Source organism: Neopelma chrysocephalum, unplaced genomic scaffold, assembly GCF_003984885.1.
Source record: "Neopelma chrysocephalum unplaced genomic scaffold, ASM398488v2 Primary Assembly neopelma1_43, whole genome shotgun sequence".
NCBI classification, from domain to species: Eukaryota; Metazoa; Chordata; class Aves; order Passeriformes; family Pipridae; genus Neopelma; species Neopelma chrysocephalum.
The window spans coordinates 5,150,859-5,168,355 of NW_020897702.1; the positions used below are offsets into that span (position 1 = coordinate 5,150,859).

Here is a 17,497-nt window from a genome sequence, read left to right on the forward strand (position 1 = left end):
TCCCTCCCTGCCATGGGCATGCTTTAGTCAGCCAGATTCCGCATCACATCCCCAAGAGGCTCAACCTGCCCCTGACATGTGGCCAGAACAGCCCAAGAGCACGAGACATGTGAGGAGAGGACGGAAGGGTTTGCACCTTGACCTGAATGTGGGTGCCTATGCAGCAAGGGCCATCGCTTTTGCCTCTCCCCATAAAAGAAAGAGACTGGGCAAATGACTGTTTACCCTCCTGCTCTTGCCTATCCCTGTCCATCATGTGCCCACTGACTCCTACACAAACTCTCCCCATGTACCACAGTGAGGCCCTGAGCTTCTGCTTTGCCAGGGGTAGCCAGGGGCACCTAAAGTCTAATTTCCCCATCAACGTGTGGCCTGTGTGATGAGTGCAAGTCTGCCAGGGATGTGCTCATTCTCACCAACCTTATCCCCTTGCCCACTCTGACACCCCAGCTCAGTGTCCTGGGCCTGGCAGAGCAACTCTCACAGCAAAGAAATATTTAATATGTGTTAAAACATGTACTAACACGTTTACACAATACTTTGATTTGACCAGGCTGTCACCATGCTTTTGACATGAATTAACTCCAAGTTTTTGACCCAGTTGTAAGTCCCAGTTTCAGTCTGTTCCTGCAGGTCTGGAGCTGCCTCCCTTTCAGCTCTCCTGTTCCCTTTGGTAGAGCAGCACAGGGCCTTCAGGGAAGAGACATACAGATAACATGCCTGGACTCACATAGGCACATATCTCTGGATGAGAAATAATGCTGCTGGCATCCCACACCCCTACCGAGTGCTAACACAGGCCTCTGATGCTTCCACTAAGAGCATAATCTTTACCTTGCTCAGTCACCCATCCCTCAATTACCACCATCAGGAAGGCTTTCATCTGCAGATGAAGAGTGGAGGTGGCCCAGAAAGCTTCAAGTCTCAGGGGGTAGAAACAATAGAGAATGCCCCCTCACTGCCAGGCACAGGAGCTGCCTGCCTTTTCTAATGAAAGGAAATGGTCTTTGGACCTAATCTATGAGATTTTAAAAAATAAAGTTTTACTTGTGTTGCGCTCAAGTGGGGACAGCAGTTTGCCCTGTACAGATTAATCCACTTCCACACTTTCTACTCAGCATGGAACAGTTTTATTTTTTACGTACATATTTCAGAGGCATACTTGAAAAGCAAAACCCACATTCCGTGCTCAGACATCCAGCAAACAGTTAATAAACCCCATTCTAGTATGGTTTAGAGCTTATGTGAAATAAGAGTAAAAAGTCTGACCTGTTTCCAATAGCTACAAAATTACCCCGGGGAAGATAAAGATTTTTTAAATGTAGCTATTTTCTGTTCAGGGAACCTACGCATCAGTCCTTCCTATCACACATCTCCAGAGAAAGCAACAGCCATCCCACACACTCCTCTGCTGTGGATTGCTCAGCACTTTGTTCCACGGTAATCTGTAGGAGAAACTCAACCCTCCTGTTAAGTGCTTGAGGCTTAAAAGATTAATTCTGTGGAACGGATCGCTAAAGCACATCAGAAATTGGACCTCATTCCTAACAGCTTATCAGCATTGAGGCTATTACAGGTGCAAGCAAAACAGCAGTTCTGAGAGAGGAAAGCAGTCCTGTTATAATCAGCATTCTTACAGACAGTTTCATATCTTATGTTGAATACAGCTTTTTTTTTTCTTCTCCTAAAAAGTTTTCCACCAAAGCTTTCCAAGCACTTTAAAAAGGCAGGTGACTTACAACATTATCACTCCCGTTCTACAAACAGGAAACCAAGGCCTCAAAAAAAAATCATTTGAGTAGCATAATACAGCAAATCCCAGTCCAAAACAGAAATGGAATCAAAACCTCGAGGCAAAAACTCCCCTTCTCCAACTACTTCTATTTAGTTGCTATGTAGCTTTTCTTTTTTTTTTGGTAAAATTAACCCACCAGTCAAATGAGAAAATGGCAAGGAAATTGCAAGCCTCGACATACTTACTTCTATACTGATGGCATTAGTACAAAAATAAAGATTTTTATTAACTAGTTTACAAAAATAAAGTCTATTGAGTCACACAGGATCTCACTGGGAGGTTTATTTGACTTTGGAAGATAAAGCCTGTTTGAAACGTCTCTTTAGATCTTGCATGTTGGGAGATTTGGGCCGAGGGATGATGGATGACCGCCTCCTGTCCGTGCTGCCAGTATGCTGTAGTTTGCTGACCTCCTTGCAAAGATACTGGAAGACATCACAGACACCTTGTGAGTCATCACTCGTGGAGATTTCCAAGAACAGGCTGCCCAGTTCATTTGCCAGCTGTAGTCCCTCTTTCGCCTGTACTTGCCTGGCATGGAGGAGGTCTGCTTTGTTCCCCACAATAATGATGGGAGTCCTGGCATCTGGGTGGACCTTGCGTATGTGCTGGTAGAGCGGCTGGACTGACTGGTAGCTGCTGTAGTCTGTGATGGAGTAGACCAGGAGGAAGCCCTCTGCCCACTTCACACACCTGGACAGGGAGTCCAGCACTTGCACACAGTCCTCCTGCACCTGCAATGTAACAGAGAACACAGATTAGGCATTGGGTGGTGGAAGTATAAAGCCTATATCATAGACAGCACCGTCAAGCAGATCCAAAGGGAAGCCTGAGCTCTGCCTCAGGAGACTACGTCTGGGCATGTACGAAATTTGGGCTCAAAAGCTGAGCCTTTGGGTGGCAGAGAAGAACCGATCGATCTCCGTACCTGGATGCACCCCGGCGTGTCTTGGATTTGTACGGCAACGTGGTCCCCCTCCAGATGGACCAGCCGGGAGTAGAGGTTGCCTGGGGAGCAGAGAGCCGTGAGCCGCGGCCGCGGGGCCCCCGCCGCGCCCGCCCTGCTGCCCCCCGCCTCACCTGTGTTGGGCTCGTAGTCCCCGATGAACCGCTTCGTCAGGAACCGCACGATCATGGCTGAAACACAGAGCGGCCGCGTTAGGCAGGACGGACGGATGGACGGACAGGGGAAGGGGACGGGCAGCCCCGCGCCCCCCGCACTCACCGCTCTTGCCGACACCGCGGGCGCCCAGCACGGCCAGCCGGACTTGGGCGCCGGGCGGCCCCGGGGGGCACTCGGCGATGGGCGCCAGCAGGAAGGGCTGGGACATGCTCGGCAGGCGCATGGGAGAGGCGACTCCAGAGGGCTCGGAACAGCTCCGCTCGGCTCAGCCGGCAGCACCCGGCGCGGGTGGCCCAGGGCGGCTTTTAAAGGTTCCGGCGGCAGCACCGCCCCGCTCCCGCGGCACCGCCTCCCCGGGAACCGCCAGCCTCCGGCTGGCCCCCCGCAGCGCTCCCCCCACGTGCCCCTCAGTGGCACCCCCCCGCTGCCCACCCTGGTTGTACCCCTGCCCCTTCCTCCCCACCACCCTCCCTGTTCCCAGGGCGTGGGGTGGCCGCGGTGGGCGCAGGCACCAGTGGGCTGGGGGAGAGCCCGGGCAGCCCCCATGCAACCTGTGGCCCAAGTTTGGGGCAGGCACTGCAGCACCCTGCTGTGCATCGCCCCCGCCCGAGGCAGGCGGACAGATGCCAGCAGAAGCCTCACTAGGTCTGGGATGTGCACTTCCACACCCCAAACCAGCCCCAAACACTGCAACAGGCTCCAGCTTTATGCACCACCCTTGCCGCAGCAAAGAACTCGAGTCTCGAAAGAAAGAAAATTATTCATTCTTTTACCTCAGACTATTTTGTTTCCTGCACCCGGACACGTTCCTCCATTCTGTCTTGAAATCCCAGCTTGTGGATCAAGCAACTGACAGCCTTGAAACCTAAGTGGTCTTGATTGGGCCCTTTGGATTTTTGAAGTGGAAGAATTTCAGAGAAGAAAGGTTCTCCACCGCAGGCTGCCCTTAAATGAGCCTCAAACCTGCAAGCAGCTGTGGGGATGTTTCAGTCTCTGCAAACCGTTGCCCAAGCTTCAGCAAAGCTGCTTCTGCTGTGCACTGCTTTGTAAGCATGTAAGTGCTTACAAGATAAATAACCCATTCAAAGGCTGCTTTCATTTTTATCAAGGAGATAGCACATGCCAGCAGGATACAACACAAAAGAGGCCAGTGGTTGGTATTTGAAAGGAGTGATCTCACAATATTGAAGGATGGAGTTACTATGGGACCTGCTGGGCCCTGGCTGTGGGGTTGATGCCCAAGGGCAGCCCAGGTGGCCCTGGATGCCCACACACAGGCAACTGAGCTGAATCTTGGCAGAGGTGGGGCTGTGCACTGGTGCTCCACTAGGTCACCTTCCCCCCACTTTCAATACAGTTCTCAGAAGATGCATGCAATGACAAGTCATGTTTTTCCATACTTTCCTCTTGTCTTCCCCCTCCATCTTTCTCCCCGCATCCTTGCAAGAGCCCCAGTACCTGACCTCCTATGCACTTCTTTGGACATCCTCAGTCCCAGTGCCTCCAGTGACAAGAAAACTCAGAACGAGAGCACCAAATAACACTGCCAGTTCTGGCCTACCAGAGAGAAAATGTTCCTGAGGAAAGTGAACCCTTGGCATTGTGGGGACAGGGATGAGGAGGAATTGCTACTTGCTTCCCATGGGCGCAGAGTTCATGCAGGAAGCTAAGGCATAGCTCAAGCTCTGTGCCCTGCAGCAGCCAGAGGACCAAATACCCCCCTGCCAGTGCTCTGCCTTGTTTAAAGATTCGCCCCTGGTGCCCCAGAAATGTTGTACCAGTGACAGTTCCACACTGCTCTTTGTTGAAGGGTTACACACACTCCACAGTAGCTAAAACTATGCTAATTAACATCAGTTAAACTAGTATCTGGAGAAAAGCAGGGCGGAAGAAGGGCTACTGATTATTTGTGTTACTCTAGGGCCTAAGAACCCCTATGGTAACATCAAGGGCCCTTTTAACCTCAAAAACTCATTGCCTCTAAAGTTTCTACTTCACCCCCCTTCATGCCGGAGACCTCTTTTCTTTCGTAAAAAAGATTTTTCATGTATCACTAAAAGCTTCTGATTTCCAGACGTTCCTGCTACTGTCTTCTGCTCCTATTGTCATAGGATCCTTTGTCTTTGGCCTCACTCACAGTGCCTCTACCAGCTATTTCTATAAATTTCTTTATGAAAGAGCTCTCAGAGTACATTCAGTATGCCTCTGAAAGAATGCTACTGAAATAAGTCCATTCCAGGCAGATAGTTCCCAGGCATTGAGCTGTAAAGCAGTAGTATTAAGCAACCACCATTCCCGAAACTTGAGGAGCTGCCCCTTTCTGGGCAGCTGTAGAACTCATGCTGACTCACCTGCTCCTGAGAGCATCCCTAAAGGGCAAATGGTGATGGTCAAGTGCCGCTGTCCGAAGAGGGGATGGGACACGAGGAAGAGTGCAAGTAGAATGCCCCATTCACGTGTGCACCCTGTCTTTTGTCAGCTTGGGCGGGGAAAGGGCCAGAACATAGGGCGGAGCATGAGACAGACAAGCAGGGGAACAAACCAAGATAGGGACATGGACAAAAGGGGGAGGAGGGGAGGAAGCAGGGAGCAGGCAGCAGGCAAACTCATGGCAAGCCTGGGCACGACCACTGTGTAGTGTGAATACAATGAAACCACATAATAACAGTAAAGTCCATATGATAACTGTAAGGTCCATATAATAAAGTCCTGCCAATTGCTGTATGCTTTTCTCCATGCCTGGAACTGTTCCCATCCTGAATCTTGCTCCTTCACAGTCAAGCACAGAGAGAACAGTGTACAAGGGAGGACACTCTGTGAAGGAATTAAATGTCCAGGGTGTGACAGATTATTTTTCCATCAACACCTACCCAGGTGCAACAGGAGCAGCTCAGTAAATTGAAGCAGTTGAGGCTCAGATTAGCTGTCTCCATTCTGCAGACTAAGCATCCCTGCGATGCATGAGCCTCAAAGCTATTCCAAGGAGCCTTTCCTTTCTCAGCTCTCCAAGTCCCACTTGGAAGTGTCAGGCTGTACTTCCAGCCATCCTATGCAGATGGCCCATGCCACTATCCTAATGGTCTATCACTTATCCGCTTTCCCACAGCAACAGTGCACAGTGCCAGGTATGCCATACTGCTGCCTGACCCTCTTCCCTATTCCAAGTTCTAGTAACATTCAACTTTTGGGGGAGAGAGTAGGTGGCTTACTTCTGTGACTGCAGCAGGGAGGACATTTGAGAGCCTCTGGAGCTCCTTTTTCTCCTAAGAAACCAAATGTACAGTTTTCCTGGGAGTCTTTGCTAATGTTGTGGAGTCAACTAGAAACTCTGGGCTTAGTATTAGCAGGACCATGTGAGATCACTCGCAAAAGACACAACACTTTTCCATGTGCAGAAGCACTGGTGAGAACTTTTGCTGTGAGCTGCCATGGCTTCAACACACTCCTCTGAACCAAGAGGAGCACAAGGCCATGTTCAAGATTGCAGCTATTCCTTACATTCCCCAGTTCCTGCTGATCAACGGCTAACCAGTTTGGAGTGGGCGTGGACAAAAAGGTGATTGAGGGCCCAGGGGCTATCACCCAAAGCCTCTTCTTCCAAACAGTAGAATATGGAATCAGCAACCTCAGCCAGTTTTTTATATTTCTGAGTTCCTGAGCTGTATGGGTAGTGTTGGTGGGAGCAACGTTCCTATCCAGTGCTTGAGCAAGGATGGCTATGACTGTGTAAATCCCAGCAGCTATAACTTGATTCTTACATAGACCATGGTAGTACATCCACTGAGGCAGATGGATGGACACAAAAAGCTCATTATCCGTGACTTCCATACCACCAACCTCAGCATTGCACGAACAGCTGGTACCTTCTTCCCATGCAAGGACAAGTGTTTGCAGCAACAGGGAGCCACTGCCCTGTGGAAGACACTACCTGCACCTGAGTCATGAGGTCCTACCCAATGATGGGCCCAGTTTAACCATGTCTTTTTCACCACACAGCCTGAACTACAGGAACCCATGGTGCCTTGCAGCCTCTGCAAGGACAGGATGAACCTGATCTGCCTATGCTGGGATAGGGAAAGCCACTTTCTCTTGCAGGTGTGTGGACAGCTCTTGGCATCCCCTAGATATAACCCCCTTCTGACACCCCAGCACAGCATCGGGGTCTGGGATGCCAGCCATCTTTTTGATCACAAGGGCCATGAATATGCTGAGCCAATACGTACAATGGGAAGATTATAAAAGCATGAACTGCTTACATGTCCTCCTGGCAGCTGCTCACCTGCCTCCCCCCAGGAATAGGGCTGGAGGTACCTACAAATCCCTTGCCCCGCTCAGGTCTGCACCCTTCACCTGCTCCCTCCTGGGGTCCTCAGCCCACAGCCCTGTTGCACAGACACAGTTCCTCCTCCTCCCCAGTCCTTTCTACTCTTTCACTGACCTTCCCAGCCCAACACTGCCTACACACTCCTCAGCAAACCTCAGATCCTGGTGTTGCCATACCACTAAAAAAGACAAAGCTGGCAGCTCAGAAAGCAGCTTCCTTGCTGCTTCTCTAGGAGACAACAGGAGATTGGCAAGGTTTTTGGCAGGAAACCAGCTGCAAAGGTTTGAGGCAGTTAAGGAGGAGGTGAAGAGCAGACAGCTCAGCCCCCATCTCCCAGTTAGGCTCCCTGGAACAGACACAAAGCACTACACTGAAGTGTAACGGCTTGCTGAACTTAGAAAGCAATCCTCTCTCCGTATATTGCACAGGGACAGCCTGTCCACCAGCTCTGGGATAACGAAGTCTCTGTGTTAGAAGGGAACTGGAACACACTGTGAACCTAATAAAAAGGATTCCATAATTCTGCTAGTTCAAGGTGTCCCCAGTTATATGAAAAACCTACACCTTAGAATTGTGGAGAACTGTTGTGAAATCTGCAAAGTACTGTGGAATGAGAATTCAGCTGTCACAGCATGGAGAGGAAACACCTAGCCTGTAGCTGGCACACTCACTGCAAGCTTTTGCTTACTAGGCATAGCCTTAGAACATGACCACAGAGAACCAGTTATAGCTTATGGTTCTAGTGTGTAAAACCCATTCCAGAGCAGGTAGGAACTTGTGACTCCAAACCCTGCAAAGAAACATGCTTCATGCTTCAGCTCATGACTAAAGATGTCCTGACAGGCAGTTCTTCAATAACTTTTCCCAGTTCACAGATCTCCCTCTTTCCTCAGGACTGTGCAAAAACAGGGCAGCTGAACACATGGTACCAGCAGGTACTGATATCCGTAAATGTCTGGGCTGTGCTTCTGCAAACCTCAGATGACCAAGAAAACCACCACCACTGCTGCACTGAGTGCAACTAACAGGTAGTCTGTAAACCCAAGACAGGTTACACCTTGGTTAATTTGTCCCATTTCCAAACATTAAAAAACCTCAAAAAATCTACTCTTCCTGTACAAAACCAGCTTCATTTTCAGTCACTTCTGGGAATCCTGACCATGGAAAGCATTCCCTCCTTCTCTTCCCACCCCACACGCAGATTCCAAACACGTGTTTATGACCAACTACTGTTGGCATAGTGACCTTAAAAACACATACTAAATAGAGAACTGTTGCAATGCACAGCACCTCTGGGAGTAGGGCTTTTAAACGAGACCACTGTAATGCTGTCCAGTCTTATTATTCCAAATAGCTGACAATAAATTCAAAAGTTTAGAACTACGCACCACTTATGACGTTAATCATTTCATCATACTGCTACAGCTAATCCACTGTGATTTTGAAAAACGAGTACAAACCAAATACAGAACCAAAATAGCTTAGACATGCATGAATGAGAAGCTAATTTAAAATACCATCACCAAAGTTTGTACCCAATAAAGCCTACCACTTAATTCCTACAGACACAAAGCCTAGTGGAAAACGATGCTTATCTTGCTTGAGAGGCAAATACCAATTTTAAATGGCTGTGGAAACCGAAAAGCCAAAGAAGCTATGAAGGTTTTAATACACATTTAGCTACTCCAAGAAAAGCCCATAAAAGCTAAGTGCATAAGCTGAAACAGAGGGCATCTGGAGATGGTGATGCACTCCACGTCCAATACATATGGTGTCAAAATACAGCACTAGTGTCATGTATCAGTCTGCTAATGGGTAAGCTTTGCTCCACCTTCTTTAACTCACTTCCAAATTCCATCTATAGAGCCTGCTCCATCTTCCAAGACAGGAGCTTGGAGAAACTTCAAACAGCACCTGCTCACTGGAACTTGGAAGTTCCAGCACCTAAAGCCTGTCACCCTTAAGCACCAGGCCAAGCCAGACTATGAATTCAAGGTCTGAAACCTACATTTCACAAGAATGGGAACACCCACAATTGAGTGTGTTAGGTAAAAAACAAACCTCATCATTTCTCCACTTCTTATGCCCAAACTCACCAGCTGCCCTGCAATTCACTGTTCAATAACTTTCAACAGTCAATACCTACAAATGGAATGAGGTCACTTGCTTCTCTAGTATTTTACTCTTTACACGGACATTATTTTTACATCACTTACTCAAAGTAGCTAAGCACTGCCCAACATCACACTTAAAGGTGAAATATTATTTAGCCGTATTTACAACACAATTAGGCTTGAATTTATGCATTTTCAAGGCTAACCAAGCAGGTTACCTTCAGCAGTCTCTAGCAAGCTTCACTCCCCGTTTCAAACAAAGCTCACAAAACCAGCACTTAGTAAACAGTCAGCTGAAGATGACTTCCATTCCAGAAATGCACAGGTAGCACTGGGCTTTTGTGAAGTATCAATAAATCTGGAATGAGGGAAATGCATTAGGGCATCCAATAGGCATGCAATAAACATACAAAATGCAAGTGTTTAGCTATGCTAGCCAATTAAAATGTTAAATATCAAAATATAACGGCTGGCAGGTTTGGAATTAAAGTTTTGTTTCTAAATGACCACTATTTTATAAGAATGCTTATTGGCATGGGGATGTTCTAAACGTCCTACAAGTTACAATGATGAAAAATCCAAATCCACCACAATCCGTCTGCGGGCATTTCTCCAAAGGTTGTTTTCAAAAATGGCTTCCACAATTCCTTGGTATTTGTGAAGCCCCTTAGCCAAAAGCTGAACTTTCAAGTGAGTCTGGACAGTTCTTGGTACATGTTCTGAAGTCTGCTGGTGAAATATTCCATGTCCTCTCATATTACCTCATGATCATTACTAAGCACTAGCAGATTTCAGTGTTCCCATGATGTATAGTCTATGTAAATGACTAAAATCGTCAGCAAAAGCTGCAAATTATTTAAATGACTAAGCATCATGGTAATGCAAGTTAAATAAATAACCTTCAATAAAAGAGAAGGTTTCTAAAGCATCTGTTCAAACACAAAAAAACCCCTAAGTGAATCAGCCACAATCACATACACTTGTCCAAAACCAGATCTTTAATTTATTTTTTTATACATGCATCATGCCATGAATTCATAGGGAATTGGCTCCAGCAGTTCTGGATCCTTGCCATTAGTTCTCACAAAGTGTGCTTCTCTTGGTGGAGCAGGCTGTAAACAGAAAAATAAAAAAGAAAACTCATGGCACTAAAGCTCAAAAGCAAACTTACAGAAAATACATTCTGACAACCATTTAACACAGTATTATATAAAAATTACAGAAATTTTACCACTCCTAGTCTCTAAAATTTGATTCAGGGAATAGCAGTAAGAAAATTATCTGCTACAAAGTGTGCTTGACTCTCACTGCTGAATTAAAAAACCTACACTTTACTCTCACCAAGTCACCAACCCAATGACCGTGGAGTGATGTACCCTGTGGTTCCAGAATAACAGCTGCTACCTCCTCTCTGAAGTCTGGTTATTAATTCTTTTCTTAAAGGGTTACAACAGAACCTGTTGCAACTAAAAATTCAATTAAACCAAAGACACTGCTACTGATCCTAGAAATCATCCAGAGCTGCTGCTGCAGATCAGCAACAGAACAGGAAGCATCTGCCCCTTTGTTCACAGCCAAGACTACAATTTTCATCCTGGCAAGTGCAGTTCTGTTCCAGCACCAAACGTATCACACAGCTCTGATCCAGATGCACTGTGTGCTGCCACACTACTCAAACAATCAACCTCCCTCAGAAGGACTGCGAACCCAACAGACACATTACCTGACGTTTCAGTTGAACCCAAATGCCTTTTTCTTTTGCTTCCTTTTTCTTCCTTTCATTTTCCTTCACACGCTGCAGAAAGCTGTCTCTGCTCTTAGAATGTTTAATGTGCTCAATACGCACATTAATTCTCTTGGCAAGAATCTTGCCCCTAAAAAAGGCAATCAGTTTTCAATTTATTGCACTTGAAAAACAGGTCCCTTTAAACCTAGAATTACAGCCCTTACATGAGAAACTTCATAAGCTCAATTATAGATTATTTGTCTTTAAAGGGCAATACCTCAAAACAAATAGCTGCAGATGCACATCAGATATAATGAAAAGCCTATTAGTATATAACAATGTGTTGACCATTTCAAATTAAAATAGTGGAGAATACATAATTTTAGCCTTGTAGCATACAAACAAATAATTTTATCACCAATGTACTCCAGTCCAGTTCCTGCAACGCAATACCAACTTTTCTTTTTCTGACTAAACTGTACAAAATCCAGCTGAATCTGGCTGGATACAGCTACAAACTAATATTTGAAAAGGGCTTCACTACCAACATGAAAGTTTGGCTGAAAAAAACCCATTAGGTAATGTCACTTAAAATGCCACTCAGAAAACTAAAAACTGTTTCCTCTGACAGGATCCAAGTCAAATGAGCATCATTTGCTTGGGTTTTAAAAGGAAATACACTTTACCCACCTTGAATGACCAATCAAGACAATAACTGTCTAACTGGCAAAGTGAAAGGAGGGTGCAATTACAGAACAACCTTCTCAAATGCGAAGTTTCAATACACAGAATTTGATTACTTACTTAACCTGCTTGTTAACAATAATGCCCACAGCGTGCTGAGTAACATTATATACCCTTCCAGTCTTCCCATGGTAACACTTGTGGGGCATGCCTTTTTGAACAGTACCCATACCCTGTTAAGAAGTAAAATAAGAAAGGAAAAAAAAAAGGAAAAAAAAAAAAGGGAAAAGTAGTAGTATTAAGGATTTTTCTTTCAGAAGTAATTTAAAGTATATGTTTCAAATTATTTGAGATTCATTTAAAAATACTCCTATTTTATCCGTATGCTAGAATTTATAACCATGCATTTTATATCTGAAGACTACCAAATTTTGCTATGTCAATTCTGGTTGCTTTCAGTGTCGGTGAAATGACTGATCACTTTGCTTTCACCAAAAGCAAGCAATCACAAGAGACATTCATCATCAAGCCCCAGTGCATCAAGAAATGTCAATTCTGAAGAGTGCATTCTCCAACAGCCAAACAACAAACAAGCAAATTATACACCGTCTTCTGTGTGACTGATACAAGAACAAAGCATTTCAAACAAAACCAAAGGATTCAACAAAGTGGGAGTCCTTGGTGAAACGTTTTCAGATTCACTACAACCTAATTTTGAAAATATAGCTGACTTTAAAAAACAAATTCTAAAAAATATCAAGTGATGGAAACCTGCTTCACTTTTCCCCCTGTATTAATACATATGATGTATCCCTACATTTATTTCTTCGTTTCTACTTTTAATATGGCTTTGCAATTACCACCCCTGTACATATTTATTTTAAGAGATGTAACTATGAGCTTCCCCACCATAAATCACACCTCTTCAGAAGAGCAGGCTCAAGTTGGGCAAAACACAATATCTACTGAAGGGACAGCTGAGGTTCCTACAAAAGTAGTGCCAAAAGGCACCACACAGCAACCCGAGCATTAGATATGGTATCTTTGACTCAAGTTTTTCAGCTGAACACAGCATCAGCCAAATTATACATAAAAACCCCACCTAAACCAGCACGTGATACTGAAGCATTACTGGATCAGTAGCACTGTCATTCCAGTATTGCTCCAAAAGTGAGCAAGGGGTACTTGTGTTGACACACATGACCCAAGCAACAAAAAAAGACACCTCAAGAAACTGGAGACTGAATAGTATTACACTATTTTAGCTTAACTACGAAGCACTGCAGAAAGTACCTTGATATCAACTATATCACCCTTCTTGTAGATCCGCATATAGGTAGCCAAAGGGACAACTCCTGTTAAGAGATACACATTTGGATACTTATAAAGCCAAGAGTTTCACATTCACACATAAAAAAGGATGGGGGACACAAATCACGCATTTGATTTTCCTAAATACCCCAAAGATCAAACCATTTTTTTTTAAAGCAGTAATTACCTTTTTACACATTTCCAATTTTTAAAAAATCCAACTCAAGAAAAATAAGTTTTAATTGTGTTCCTAGTGCCAAAGTTGAAAAGGCATTTTACTATTTACTACTTCATTATAAATGCAAATGTTATCACTGTTTATTGCTCAGACGCAAAAAACTGTATGTATAAATAACTGTTGAAATATTTTCTTCACCTTCAAATTAATTTTCAGGCACTGACAGAATCAGCATTGTTACTACCGACAAGCAGTCAGAGTACCAGTGTATTTGCAGTAAGAACTGAGGGTTTATCTGCATACTGTTCTACAGTTTTCAGCCCAAGTTGTCAGAAATCCTTTAGCACAAGACACTGCTTCACAAATGCTCCCCAGAGTAACCTGATGCAGTGTTCTTACTGCAAAGTATACTCACCATGCTTGCGAAATGGCCTTGAGAACATGTAACGTGTCCCCCTCCTCTTTCCCTTTGTGTTCGTCATTTTGGCCGATTACTGTAAAAGTGAAGGCAAATTATTCAGAACTACTAGTTCACTCCCTAAAATTTGATGGCACTCTCAAGTATTTCAGAAAAATAGAGTCTTTAAGCCTACTCAGAATGACACTGCTCCCAAATGGCTGCATCACTCCAAGTAATGTTATTCATTTAAGACATCACCAGCAATCAGTTACCACAGGGTAACTCAGGTTAGAATTGATGCTAGCAAGTCACCCAGCTCAAACTCCTGTTTAAAGCAAGGTATACTATGAGATCAGACCAGGCTACTTAGGGCTTTGCCCATCAGGTCTCGAAACCCTTAAAGGATCATAGAATATTCTGGGTTGGAAGGAACCAACACTAGTCCAAATCCTGGCCCTGAACTGGACGACCCAAGAATCACATCATGTGCTTGAGACTACTGTCCAAACACTTCTTGAACTCTGTCAGGCTTGGTGCTGTGACCACTTCGTGGGAGAGTCTGTTCCACTGCCCAACCACTCTCCAGGTGAAGAACCTTTTCCTGATATCCAACCTAAACGTCCCCTAGCACAGCTTTATGCCATTTCCTTGCGTCCTGTCACTGGTCACCAGAGATCAGTGTCTGCCCCCCCACTTCCGCTCATGAGAAAGTCGTAAACTTCAATTAAGCTTCCCAAGTGACCTTAGCCGCTCCTCCTATGGCTTTCCCTTTAGACCCTACTGCACAGCCTCCCTGGGCAGCCTGTCTGGAGGCCTGGATGTTCTCACGATGAACATTTTTCCCCTTATATCCATATCCAGTCCGAGCTTCTCATCCTCACTTCAGCCGGTTGTCTCATGCTCCTGCCACGTGCCCCTGCCAAAGACACCTTCCTACTCAGAATATTCTGTGAAATCCGTGAAACCTCTGCCCCCGGTCGGCTACTCCCCGCTCCCTCAACCTCTCTTCACAAGGTACTCGAAAGGCACGATCTCCACTACCACATTTACAGGTCAGTATTAAGTCTGACACCAAGCCCACACGCCGTTCCTGCCGCCTTCCTTGTCCCCATCTCCCGCCGGCGGCCGCGCCATGTCCGGGCCCCGCCGCCACGTGCTGCCGCCCCGGCGGGGCCCCGCTACTCCACTCCTGCACCCACGGCCGGTCTCGGCGCCCCCTTCCTCCCTCTCTTCCTCCCTGCATCCCTCAGCAGCCGCCTGCCCGGCCACCCGCCCGCACCGCAGCCCGCGGCCTGCTCGCTCCCTCCTGCGCCCTAACAAGGCCGTGCCACCCCTGCTGGAGCCAGCGGCCCCCGCCCGCCCCTCCCGGCAGCGTGATCCCCCTGGCCGCGATCCTCCTGGCCACATTCACCCCCCCGGATCCCCGTCCCCGTGTCCCCGCCGTGTCCCCCTGGAGCGGCGAAGCGGCCCCAGCGCTCACCTTGCGCGTACACAAAATGGCGCCCGGCTCCAAAGGAAGGAGGCGGGGCGCCGCGCCCACCCTTAACAGCGGGGCCCTCAAGGGGCTGCCCTCGCCGCGCCTGACGGAAAGCGCCGCGGAGGCGCGCGCCCGCCCACCCGCCGGGGCGGAATGCTCTTGGGAGGGGCGGCAGCCCCTGGGATGCTGATCCCCAAAAACAGTCGCAGGGCTGCCTCAATAGGAGTGTGACTCGGGCTAAAGCGGGGACAGCTGCTGGGGGTTTCATGTCTGTGCGTGTGTTTTCATGGCAACGGGCAGACACTACTGCCCAGGAAGTTCCGCCTGAACGTGAGGAAGAGCTTCTCAGCTGTGCGTGTGACTGTGCCCTGGAACAGATTGCCCAGAGTGGTTGCGGAGTCTCCCTCACTGGAGATATCCAAGAACCGTCTGGATGCAATCCTGTGCCATGTGCTCTAGGATGACCCTGCTAGAGCAGGAAAATTGGACCAGATGACCCACTGTGGTCCCTTCCAACCTGCCCCATCCTGTGATCCTGCGATTCTGTGACACGGGGCTGGAAGAGGTTTGTTAGTGGGAGTGGCAGGGAAGTGGGAAAACGAGCCAGGTGTCTATCAGGGATCCCGAAGAGTGAGTCCTGCGGTGAGCAACCGGACCGCCTTCCATAAGGAGTTAAGTTTGGAAATGTAAAACATAAGCAGCCAGCAAGTTGTTTCACGACATTAAAGTAGCACACCGACATTTAAATACGCGGTAGTGTGAGCTTGCTACCGCGGCTGTGTGCCAGTCACGGTTGCCAGACCGGAGATCCCGGATTCCCGGGCAGGGAAATGGGGTGGGAGAAGCAAGCCAACAGCAGAGGCGAAGAGGCAGTGCAAATCTGGGGTGTCTTATTGTTGTAATGGGTTTGCTCCTTATTATGATGCCATAATCTCCAATTTGTGTGGCAGATGTTCCCACCAGATAAATAACACATGAATTCTCCATAAAGAGCCTTTATAGGGCCACAAGTGCCTGAAAAAGAAGCGGATGGCGAGCAGTTTCCAGAGCTGGCAGAGTGACTCATTTTGTTTGTACATCCTCAGTATCTGAGCAGACAGGAATCACCATGGGAAGCTGATTGCTGTGAGACAAGAGAGGGCCTCCTTCCCCCAAGCTAAACAAGCAGGAATGGTTCAAAACTTGTCTCAGCAAGGAGTTGCCCTACTGCAGAAATTTTTGTTTTGAATGAACAAAGCACATATTTAATCTAGGGGAGGGATGATTACTTAAAGCAGCATATAAAAACATACTTGATCCTTTGACTAACTTCACAGTTGTACTAATGATGTCTTGCAAAACTCAAGCCCTTTCCATCATCACTTTAAAACTAGTTTAATATTTATGGACCGAAGGAGTGGATATGGAGGATTGCTTGCAGGGTCTGCTTGCAGAGCTACCTGGCAGGGCATGTTCTGACAGACAGGCCCTGTCTCCACACGAAATCTTTTGAAGCAAAGTGTTATATTTAGAAAAACATGTCTGTATTCCAGCTCTGCACCATGAAGAATCTAGAATTTAAAGCACCTGATATCTATGCCGAGCAAAACTATATAATTTACTATGCATTCAGCCTAGGTACTATGAAACTTTTCCAAGCATGATGATCGTTAGGAGCCTGAACAGCTCTTAGATAAGGAAGTGTATTGGCAACAGATAGGTTTCAGGAAGGATATCAAGCAAAGACAAGACAGGAAGCCCAATCATAAAAGGCACTATTGGATAAAGGAAGCTAGGCATTTGCAATGAGCTGAATGCCTTACTCTTACTAGTGATTTACATAGTGGGCAAATCTCCACATCAACCTGGAAGGGATGGGGAAGCAATGCCACATCTTGAAACTCATGTCCACATGCGGAAGATGTACGGAAACACATATAGAAAGTGTAGTTCATAAGGGAGCAGTAACTGTGAACTTTATTGAACTCTGCTTTATTTGAGGCCAAGTAAGACATTCAGGATGTGCTACATATTTTTTTCCTGAATAAATTGCATGACAGGTTGATTCAAAATTTCAGTAATGTTTTTATTCATAAATTTACCCTGATTGGCACATTCTCAGGATCCTTCTTTAGCTCCACATTTTAAAGAAACAATCGTGTTTCACAGTTTGTCTCCATTGAATCACTGCCTAGGCATGCTGTCTGGATCTGATGCAAAAGTCCAGCAGTCCATCCTATCTACCAACATTTGATACGTGGTTTCCCAAAACTGTGACCTGATGAGCAGTTAAAGACTGCAGAGCCTTCGTATGTTGCTCACAAAAGGATTTCTTAATAATGGCTGTCTCCAGCAGATAAAGCTACGCAAGTTGTGGGGTGAGTTC

The 17,497-nt window shown here is 46.5% G+C and overlaps 2 protein-coding genes and 1 non-coding gene across 5 annotated transcripts; all 3 read right to left on the minus strand.

Moving 5' to 3' along the window:
• Positions 1–1,114: 1,114 nt before the first annotated feature.
• RASL11A (RAS like family 11 member A) lies at positions 1,115–3,200 on the minus strand. Its single transcript, XM_027677830.1, has 4 exons — positions 3,021–3,200; positions 2,876–2,932; positions 2,724–2,803; positions 1,115–2,529 (listed from the first exon to the last, which is right to left on the minus strand). The coding sequence occupies exons 1-4, from the start codon at positions 3,139–3,141 to the stop codon at positions 2,077–2,079; spliced, it is 711 nt and encodes a 236-aa protein (XP_027533631.1). The 5' UTR covers positions 3,142–3,200; the 3' UTR covers positions 1,115–2,076.
• Positions 3,201–10,331: 7,131 nt separating this feature from the next.
• RPL21 (ribosomal protein L21) lies at positions 10,332–15,228 on the minus strand. Of its 3 annotated transcripts, none has more exons than XM_027677831.1 (6): positions 15,136–15,228; positions 13,671–13,749; positions 13,060–13,121; positions 11,887–11,999; positions 11,080–11,230; positions 10,332–10,468 (listed from the first exon to the last, which is right to left on the minus strand). In XM_027677831.1, the coding sequence occupies exons 2-6, from the start codon at positions 13,735–13,737 to the stop codon at positions 10,379–10,381; spliced, it is 483 nt and encodes a 160-aa protein (XP_027533632.1). In that variant the 5' UTR covers positions 13,738–13,749; positions 15,136–15,228; the 3' UTR covers positions 10,332–10,378. The 3 variants fall into 3 exon arrangements, with proteins under 3 accessions (XP_027533632.1, XP_027533633.1, XP_027533634.1); XM_027677832.1 differs by lacking the exon at positions 15,136–15,228 and adding an exon at positions 14,706–14,727; XM_027677833.1 differs by lacking the exon at positions 15,136–15,228 and adding an exon at positions 14,398–14,419.
• Positions 11,696–11,827, minus strand: LOC113965036. Its single transcript, XR_003533410.1, has one exon. It is a non-coding gene; the product is annotated as a small nucleolar RNA SNORA27 (small nucleolar RNA).
• Positions 15,229–17,497: the final 2,269 nt, after the last annotated feature.

Coding starts and splice junctions, on each gene's coding strand:
- RPL21 (XM_027677831.1), bottom strand. CDS start 13,737: ATGACGAACACAAAGGGAAAGAGGAGGGGGACACGTTACATGTTCTCA. Junction 11,231..11,886: donor ATTGTTAACAAGCAGGTTAA/GTAAGTAATCAA, acceptor TGCCTTTTTTAG/GGGCAAGATTCTTGCCAAGA. Junction 10,469..11,079: donor GGGTTCAACTGAAACGTCAG/GTAATGTGTCTG, acceptor TTCTGTTTACAG/CCTGCTCCACCAAGAGAAGC.
- RASL11A (XM_027677830.1), bottom strand. CDS start 3,141: ATGCGCCTGCCGAGCATGTCCCAGCCCTTCCTGCTGGCGCCCATCGCC. Junction 2,933..3,020: donor CCGCGGTGTCGGCAAGAGCG/GTGAGTGCGGGG, acceptor TCTGTGTTTCAG/CCATGATCGTGCGGTTCCTG. Junction 2,530..2,723: donor ACACGCCGGGGTGCATCCAG/GTACGGAGATCG, acceptor GTTACATTGCAG/GTGCAGGAGGACTGTGTGCA.